At 44.3% G+C, this 9,816-nt stretch overlaps 1 protein-coding gene across 1 annotated transcript in view; it reads left to right on the plus strand.

Moving 5' to 3' along the window:
• The window catches only part of MYO5B (myosin VB), a 351,393-nt gene that overhangs the window by 151,845 nt on the left and 189,732 nt on the right, over positions 1–9,816 (plus strand). Inside the window, exons 14-15 of the mRNA XM_007943854.2 lie at positions 3,050–3,172; positions 4,169–4,252. Of these exons, the coding sequence (XP_007942045.2) occupies positions 3,050–3,172; positions 4,169–4,252 (207 nt within the window). The remainder of the gene's footprint in view (positions 1–3,049; positions 3,173–4,168; positions 4,253–9,816) is intronic.

Raw genomic sequence — 9,816 nt, forward strand, 5'->3', positions numbered from 1 at the left:
ACTTCACATTGCTTGGTTCTACAATCGACACCAATGGAAGTAACAGTCAGGACATTAGATGATATATATAAAACACTGGGCAAGTTGGCTGCAAGGGACCTCTTTCAAGTGCTGAGGAGCAAGGATGTCTCCTTGAGGACTAGGGTACACCTGACACAAGCCATGATCTTTTCATTCGCCTCGTATGCATGTGAGAGCTGGACAGTGAATAAGGAAGACCAAAGAAGAATTGATGCTTTTGAGTTGTAGTGCCAGCGAAGAATGCTGAAAGTACCTCAGACTGCTAAAAGAACTAATAGATCTGTCCTGGAGGAAGTGCAGCCGAAATGCTCCTTGGAAATGAGAATGGCCAGACTTCATCTCACCTACTTTGGTCATGTTGTCAGAAGGGAGCCATTCCCTGAAGAAGGATGTCATGCTTGGTAGGGTGGAGGGTTGATGAAAGAGGAGAAGGCCCTCAGTGAGATGGATTTACATAGTGGCTGCGATGATGGGCTCAAGTATAGCAAGGATCATGTAGCTGGTGCAGGACCGGATGGTGTTCTGGTATGCATATGACTTGACGACACCTAACAGCAACAACAATGTGGGATGCCCGGGTTTGATTCCCCACCAGTGCACCTCAAGCAGTCACTACCCATCTGTCAGTGGGGGCTTGCATGTTGCAGGTTTCATTGGAGCTTATAGACTAAGACAGTCTAGGAAGAAAGGTCTGGTGATCTACTTCCAGCATTCAGCCAGTGAAAACCCTGTGGATCATTGGTCCAGTCCTGTTGTACATGGGGTCACCATGAGTCAGGGCTGACTGGACAGCAGCGAACAACACATAGGCATTAGCTATTAATGTCTGTTGTGAGTTTGTAGTGGTTGTGTGCTGTTGAGTTGTTGATTCCAGCCATAGCAACACCATGTGACCAAATATGCCCCATAGGGTTTCCTAGGTTGTAATCTTTACAGAAACAAATCTCCAGGTCTTCCTCCCACCAAGCCACTGGGTGGATTCAAACTGATTACCTTTTAATTAGCAGCCTAGTGCTTGAGCTTTGAACCGTTGCTCTGTGAGTTCATGCTGGCCCTTGTTTTTAGCCTGGGAGAGGGGTGTGAGGAGAGACCGAGCCTTGTCAGGAGTTATGTACACACCTGACCTTGATTGCTGCTCTCCCTTCTCATGGCTTCCTGCCAACCTGCACTAGTGAATATGTGGATTATGGAACCTTCCAACAGAAGTCCAATTTCACTTTCAAGCCAGGATGATTTCTGTTTCTAGCAAATAGACACGTTGGCCCAGACAGGGATTTCCATCATGGCCCTGTCTTTCTAGTTCTCTCTGCCCCAATTCTATCTGTCCTCCAGCCTCACCTCCTGACAGACCCACCTTCCAGACTTCTTTCCCACACGGTGTTTCTAAACACAAGGTGCTCGGAAACAAATATAAAGCACTATATATATATGTGGGAGCTCTGGTAGCATAGTGGCTAAGGCACTTGACTGCTAACCAGACGGCTGGCGGTTCAAACCCACTAGCCACTCCTCGGAAGGAAGGTTGGGCAATCCTACTTCCGTAGTGATACTGCCTCGGAAACCCAAGGAGGGGTCGCTATGAGTCAGGTCTGACTCGACGGCACATAACAACAACAACAACATATATATATGTATATATATACACACACATACATGCTGAATTAAACGTTTTGTTTTGTCTACCCAACACAATTAATAGCCTCCTTCATAGAAGAGATTTTTTTCCCTTGAATTTCCTGCAGCATTAGCGATGAGTATTCTAGTTACACCAAATTTGAATATTGAGAAAAATCCATTTGCTAACAAAGTGTTTAAGAAATATGTTCTCCAGCATGTAAGCATTTTCCTTATGACACATATTTTATCATTAATTTACTTAGCAAAGCCTTTTGAAAAATGGCTACTGCAAGGGTCATTTTCAACCCTGTCTGATCCAAATGTACTATCTAAATTAATAAAGGTCAAGTCAATCAGTGATTTGTGACTGAGGGATGGACTTGTCTTCATCAATGGATGTGTGGAATGGTGTTCAAGTCTGACATAGGTGGGGAAGAGCTTCCCATCGGAAGAGTTGCCATCGTCCTTGACATTGTGAGTGGTGGTTACAGTGGTCCATTGTTGTTTTCAATGAAGCAAGATGTTTTTTTTCACACTTGAAGCCCTCCACAAATGTATTGTGTGAGGCTGCCCTTCAGAATTCTTAATGTAGTACAACCTATAAATCTTGATTTGCATTTGGAAGGAGGCAGAGATTTGTACCATGTAGAGCAATCACTAGGTACTAGGTGTCCAGTGTTTGAGCAGAATACAATTCTAAGTTCTTTGAGGGGCAAGAAAGACAAAAACAAAACAAGAAAGGTAAGATACAGTTCTTGAACTGAACAAGCTTAGAGTTTGTAGTGACCAGAAAATGCACAAAAACCAGTGGAAAACAAAATTAGTGTGTGCATATGAGAGTTTCATTCAGAGTTTCAAGTTCAAAGAGGGACTCAAGTGCCAGAGTGGTCAGAAAAGGCTTCCGAGAGAAGGGCAGACTTGAGCCTCACCTGTACAGTGGTATTCAGATGAGCTGAGAGTGAGAAGGCCAGTTTTCCTGATGGAGTAGTTACCCTGCGTGAGCAGAAGCTTGGCACTGGAAATGGACAGGTGTGTCCTTGGCACTGACATCTGTAGCCAGGCTGGAGGGAAGAAGCAGCATCTTCACATTTGTTCCATGGCTGAGACTCTATGACCTCTACCTCCATTCAATCCTAACACTTCGAATGTCTGCCAATCAGCAGATTTTGTGAGGCTCAGCACACTCATGTAGGCATCAAGGGAGCTGACCCATGCATGACAGGTTGAGGGAATACCATGACAAGATCCCAAACGTCTACAGTTAAGTAATTCTTTCCACAGTTGTTAGGGTCCAGGCTCTGATATATGAACCCAGCCTCATGGGGTCACCTTACTGATGGGCTCTATCCCTCTGTCATGACTCTTCACTCCCTTTTTCCTCTTCACAAAGCCCTGTCTTTTGCTTCTGCAGGTGCCCAAAGGTACTGACCAGAACTGGACTCAGAAACTCTATGACCGGCATTCCAGCAGGCAGCACTTCCAAAAACCACGCATGTCCAACACATCCTTCATTGTTGCCCACTTTGCGGATAAGGTGGGTCACCTCTTTGCTGGCTTTGGCACTCTGCCAGTTGCACTTTAATCTAGGTTCCAGGGCTTCTTGGCTAAGATGAAGCTACCCTATTCAAAGCAGGTAGTCTGAGTCTCTTAGATAGGTTCTCCTTTTGTTCTTTCTTACCCATCCCACTCCATCTCAAAGCAAGGGGAGTGTGCTATTTCCTAATCATGAATTTAGCAAATATTTATTGAGGGTCTCTCCCCTGGTAATATATTGTTATTAGTGGCCATTAGGTCAATCCTGACTGATGGTGACCCGATGTGTGCAGAGTGGATAGAACTCCATAGAGTTTTCGAGTCTGTGAACTTTTGGAAGCAGATCATGAAGCCCTTCTTTCAAGATGCCTCTTTGTGCATTCATAGCACCAATCTTTTGGCAAGTAGTGGCGTGTTTAACCATTTGTGCCAAACAGGGGCTACTCCTGAGAGTACGGCAGCAGGTAGATCAGTTAAATACTGCCCTCATGGAGCTTGAGAGAGAAGAGGGAGTGAAAACAAAGTATGTGCATGGTTTGAGTTATTACATGGAGTACGTGTTAATCTTTGAATAGTGCCTTTGTCAATAACTTGTGTATATATAATTTTTTCTAAACGGATTTCTGTTTGATATGCACTAGCTCAGTGCTTCTCAAATTTTAATGTACTAATAAGTCATCTGGGTTCTTGTTAAGATACAGATTATGTTTCAGTACATGGTGGGTGTGGCTGAGGAGCTGCATTTATAGAGCCCTAAGGAAGCTTTCTATTAAAGGCCATCTTATGGGAACATCTTTAACAAGCAATGTTTTCCCCACGAAATGAGTGCTCAGTTCCCTCTGTGTAAATGCTGATCACATATTGAGTTTGTTAAAATGAGAACATTTGTGGGTTTCCTGTCTACTCATAACTCTTTAGAAAACACTTCCTAGCTAAGCTGAAACTACTTAGGTACTAGAGAAGCAACTCTTTCTCTTCCCCATTGCCATGGCCCTAGGTGGAGTACCATTCAGATGGTTTTCTGGAGAAAAACAGAGACACGGTGTATGAAGAGCAGATCAACATCCTGAAGGCCAGCAAGGTAAAGAACACCAGAAAGTGGGGAAGTAGAGCAAGAATGTCCCAGCAAGAGGTAGGGGGTAGAGGGTGCTGGTATTGGCCACATTCTACCAAAGGGGGAAGGCCAAAATGTCGGCTAGGGGGAAAGTAACTCTGTGTGTGTGTTGGCTATTCCATCTGAAAGCATTTGGGATGGAGAAAAGATTGCAGGTAGGAGGGAGACCACTGGGAAAGGTACCAGCTAATGGAGAGTAGAGGAGAAGGGAAACGAGAGAGGTGACAATCTGATAGAGAAACAGGGATGAATGTCAAGATACAAATGTTTCTGGCATTCATTGTGTTATGTCTCCTCCATCTCCTGCTGCAGATGTAAAATTACTTAATTCCCTTCAAGTCCTGATATCAGTGCATTTAATTTTTGTTTAGAAGTTGTTCTGGTTACCTAGTGCCACTCTGACAGGAAACATACCACAAATGGGATGGCCTTAACAAACAGGAGTTTATTCTTACAATTTGGAGGCTTTAAGTCCAAGTGCAAAGTGCCAGGCTCTAGGGGCTGGGTGAAAGCCCCTCAACCTTGGAGTCCAGCTCTGCTGGAGGCTTTTCTTCACTCAGACAGCCGCTGGCTGCTGAGGCTGAGAAGCCCCAAGGTTGACAGATAAAAAGGTACAGTCCCAATGTTACCAAATCACAAGGCAGGCCGTTAACTTAAGTCCATTGTAAGTCCCAAGGTTGGCAGAGCATGGCAGGCTGCTGAGCAACGACACAGCTACATGCAGGGTCCAAGCGTGCCATAGGCTAGAGACCATTCTCAAAGCTTCTCCTTATATACAAGAAGCAGACCACATACCCAAGGGCAGCTACTCAGCTGCTTGTGGTAGATCCCACCATGGAGTTGATCACCAGTCTCATCATGGGGAATAACTACCACCAGCTGCCCAGCCACTCAACCAGGCCCAGCCAAGTTGACACACAAACATAACCATCACAGAAGTCTATAGAACTGCTCAATAAGCTAAAAGTTAAGATAAACGGAATAGAATGTGGAATTTAAGGGATACTTAATTTACTACTTTAAAATCTTAATTTCTACTGTCTCTAAAATTTTGATATTTCCTTCTCATGAGCATAGCAAAAAGATAGCAAATGTTGTGTCCATTTTATGGATAGAGGAACCAAGGCATCTAAGCAAATGAGTTTTAAGCCCTTACCTTGTGAAGCACTGCCCTCAACACCCAGTGTCCCACCAAGATGAGTAAGATTTTACCCACTAGTTCCTTATATTTGAGGGGGATGTGAGTGGCAGGTAAATGTGCACACAAGTGACAGTGAAAGGAGAGGAGGAATGAGGACAGGTGTGGCCCCAGTGTCCCAAAAGGCTGTGGATGTGGGTGCAGATGCTGTCGCTGGCTTTAGCCCTGCAGAGGAATCCCAGAACAGAACTTTCCAGGATTTGGGAGGCTTTCTGCCAGGCCACATGATGCTGAACTCACTGCAGGAGCCTGATAACACTGAAGAAATGGCAGATTAATTTCTCTTTGTGATAAGCTTTAGATAAATGCAATGGGGTGAAATGGAGAAATACGCCCAGGAAAATGGACCCAAAGACTTAAAGCCAAGTAAACCGTGTTAAATCGTGTGGCTCTAAAGCAAGAGCTTTAGGGAGGATTGGAGTCAGTCCCAGCACATGGGCTGCAAGGGGCAGACCCCTGCCCATTGCCATCTCCAAGATATCTGGAACATCAGGGAATTAGTCATCAATGAGGCACGTTTTCTTTGATTGAAACAGAAATATCATTTTGGAGTTCAACACAAGATTAACGTCTCAGCTTCCCAAGTTTCCAGCTCTCTAGTCAGTGGTGGCTAATAAGAGTTTTCATATTTTAAGATGCAAAGGTAGGGTAGGAGGGGAACCACTAGCCACAGGGAGAGTGAAGAAGGAATTGGCTTGAGCACCTGGGAGCATATTTTTTCATTATGTGAATCCATGTGTATCTTAGGGGGTACTAGGAGGCCTGGGGCCTCCTGTTGGTCTGACAGTGGCCCAGGGTGCACCAGACATGAGGAATATTAACAGGAAGGTTTCTTCAAGGACTGTTTCCCAGGTGCACTTGAAGCTGCCACTGCAGTGCTGTCTCTGCTGGTGCAGATCTGTGGCTCTGCCCCTCTGAGGTCCACGGGGTTCAGGGTTTCCTGAAAATCCAGAAGGAATTCGGTGTTGTTGCCTGGGCTTCTTGTGGCAGCCTTCCACCAACAGCTGGAATGAAAAGTGAAGACGGGTCCTTTTAAGCCCAAATCTGTGCCCCTCCACTCTTAAAGTTTTTGAAAGCCCAACAGCAGATACCTACATTGATGGTTTCTTGACAAGACTTGTGCAGCAAACTTTCAAATAGCACAGATGCATGAAGTGCACCACCGTTTGGAACTGTGCACCTTTTATGGTCGTTAAAAGCACCAAGGGCTGCCTAGTCTCTCTATGTTCATTAGGAGGCTGGATGGGGAGAAAATTTACCTGGAAGATGAGAAAGAGTGGGATTTACTAACTCTGGCAACTTTGCTTATCAGAGCCTGGATTCATAGTGGGAGAGAGTGTCTCATTGGGCATTGTTGTGGCCAGAATGAAAAAGTCTCTGTAAAGCCATTTCAGGTCCTCTGATTCCTCCCTAAAAGGAGCTCTCTTGACACTGTGGTTAAGGCTCTGGGTTGCTAACCAAAAGGTCGGCAGGAGAAAGATGGGACAGTCGACTTCCATGGAGATTTACAACCTTAGAAACCCCGTGGGTCTCTATGAGTCAGAATTGACTTGATGCCAGTGGTTCTGGTTTTTTGGATTCCTCCCTGGGAAGTAGGTGGAGGAATTCTGTACTGTCACTGGGCATCCATGTGCTCAGCCTGCTGCTGAGGACCTGCAGGAAGCCCGAGCCTTCCCTTTGCTCTGTTGAGACTTCGTCCCACGCGAGAGCTAAGAAACATGGGCATGACCAAGCAGAAAATGTTCCTTCAGGCCATGCTGAAGCCTGCCTTTAATTCCTAGGCCATGAGATTTTCCTTCGAGGCAGTCCCCTCATCCTTAGCCAGAGGGAGCCTGTCAGTGGGTACATTCAGGTGGCTGCTTGGAATCTCTCAGAATATTCATCAGAGAAGAAGCACAGAGGCCCAGTAAAGGCTGGGATGCTTGACCATCTTATTAGAAGTTGTTTCTTTCAAGTAAGAGCACAAGTGAAGCGACCGGGATCTTAAAAGCTAGAAAGCTGCCATCTAGGTGCAACGATGGGTCTCTCCTCGTCCAGAGCAAAGAAGAATGAAGAAAACCAAAATTCATGGAAACAATTAGTCCTAGCACTGGTACACCATCCGATCTGCAGCCTATATGACTATGAGACCAGAAGAACTAGATGGTGCCTGGCTACCACTGTCATCCACTTGAAAGGGGATCTATGTAGAAGATCCTTGATAGAGAGGGAGAACAATGTGGAACAAAACTCAAAATCATTTGGAGAGAAAAAAAAAAGGTGGAGACTAGGTTTGCTGGTCCGATAGAGCCTGGTGGAACCACTGAGACTATGGCCTCTAGCTGCCCTTCAGGTCTGGAATTGAACCCACACCTGTGGTTTCCAGCCAAACAAAATACAGGCGTATGAGTTAAAACATTTACCTCAAGTAGATACACTCCTTGGAGAGAACAATCATGGAAGAAAGAAGGGCTGCTTATGCACAGGGAGACAGCTCAGGGGGCAGGAGTGTATGGAGGGGGTGGACACTGGGAAGAGGTAACTATGGGGAGGAAGTGGTAGGGGAGCTGTTGCATTGTGGTAAACTGTGGTCCATGACATGAGACAAAGTGTATGTGAACTGCTGTATGGAAAGTGAATTTGCTCTGTAAATCTTCACCCAAATCACAATAAAAAAAAACACAAGTGAGGGCTAGGGAAAGAGAATTGAGGAGTTTGCCTCAAATACAGAGTTTGCTCTTGCCATTGTAATTGATTTTTGTCTTTAATTTTGGTGTCTTTCAGGGACTGCAGAATCTAAAAAGGAGCATTGCTTAGTAGATGACTCTCAGTAGATCATGATTTATTAGTAACTGAACTTCTTTTCCCTCTAGTTTTATCGAACAGCTTCCTTGAGAATTTATGTGGTGTGTAGTGGTCAATAATATACATACTTCTTACCCTTCATGGAGCTTACAGTTAAGTTAATATGTGAATTTTGGAAAGCCTGTGAAGGTCAAGGAGAGGATGCTATAGAAAAGAAAAATAGAGGTGTGTCACGGTCCCTGCTGGGGTTCAGTGATTTGCCAGAAAAACTCACAGTATTCAACTTATAGTTGTTCTTATGACTATGATGTGTCTCACAGTGAAAGGATGCAAAGCAAAATCAGCAAAAGGAAAAGGTGCATGGAGTGAAGTGTGCAGGCAGCCGTGCACACAACTCCCGAAGTCCTCTCCCAGTGGAGTCATCCAGGATGCTCTTAATTCCCCCAGAGCAAATGTGCCAGTGTATGTGAAGTGTTTTCTACTGGGGAAGCCCTCTTGAGCCTAGGTTTCAGGGTTTTTGTTGGAGGTCAGTCATGTAGGTACCTTCTTCCTAGCATGTACTGAATTCTAGATTCTCAAAAGGAAAGCAGGAGCTTAGAACAAACCATACAGTTAGTACAGACAATTTAAGCACAGTAAACCATTCTTGTCAGAGAATGGTGAGAACCCTCCTGAAATCCAAGTTGCCAGATTGCACCCATGGACCAACTTTGCAAGCAAGCCTTTTTAAGCATAGCAGTCTCAGGCCTACTGTGTTAACTCTTCTGTGCACAGAGCAGAGGTATCTATTTTAGATGGGTGAGGCTGGGTTTTTATTAGAAATGAAATATAAGCTCATGAAAAAACCAAATAGCATAGAAATATATAAAAGCACAGCACTCCTTCCCACTCCTCAACCCACCTTCCTGTGAATCCTCATTCTGCATGTGTAAGCATGCTGGTACATCTTTTTAAGATGGAAGTGAATCGCATTATACATATTTTTCTCTAATTTTTCATTTACCTTTATATTTTGGATATCTTACCACAGGAATACATATCTACCAAAATAAAAAAATTTTTTTTATGGTGCTTTAGGTGGAAGTTTACATAGCAAGTTTTCCAATCAGTAGGCCATGCACAAATTGTTCTATGGCATTGGTTGTAGTTCCCACAACATGTCAGCACCCTCCCTATTTCCTTCCTGGATTTCTGGTTTCCGTTCGTCTGGTTTCCCTGTCTCTCCTAGTCTTTTCATCTTTGGTTTTGGGCAAATGTTGCCTTTGCCATAAGGAGCTCATTCTTCACGGGTCTACTTCATTTTCTTTTTCTTTTAAATAAAATCAACTGCTAGTATTTTGCTAATTCAAATAATGTTGCAGTGAATGTCCTTTACATGGGTTTTTGTTTACTTGTACAATTCTATCTGTAAGGTAAATTGCTAGGAGTAGAACAGGTGGGTCAAAGACTGTGTACATCAAAGGTTTATCCCACAAATCAAAATAACAGTGAGATACCATCTTGCCACAGCACTAGTAGCAAAGTTCAACAAGGCAGAAAATAACAAATG

This window comes from Orycteropus afer, unplaced genomic scaffold (genome assembly GCF_000298275.1).
Source record: "Orycteropus afer afer isolate SDZICR_OR568_19922 unplaced genomic scaffold, OryAfe1.0 scaffold00113, whole genome shotgun sequence".
NCBI classification, from domain to species: domain Eukaryota; kingdom Metazoa; phylum Chordata; class Mammalia; order Tubulidentata; family Orycteropodidae; genus Orycteropus; species Orycteropus afer.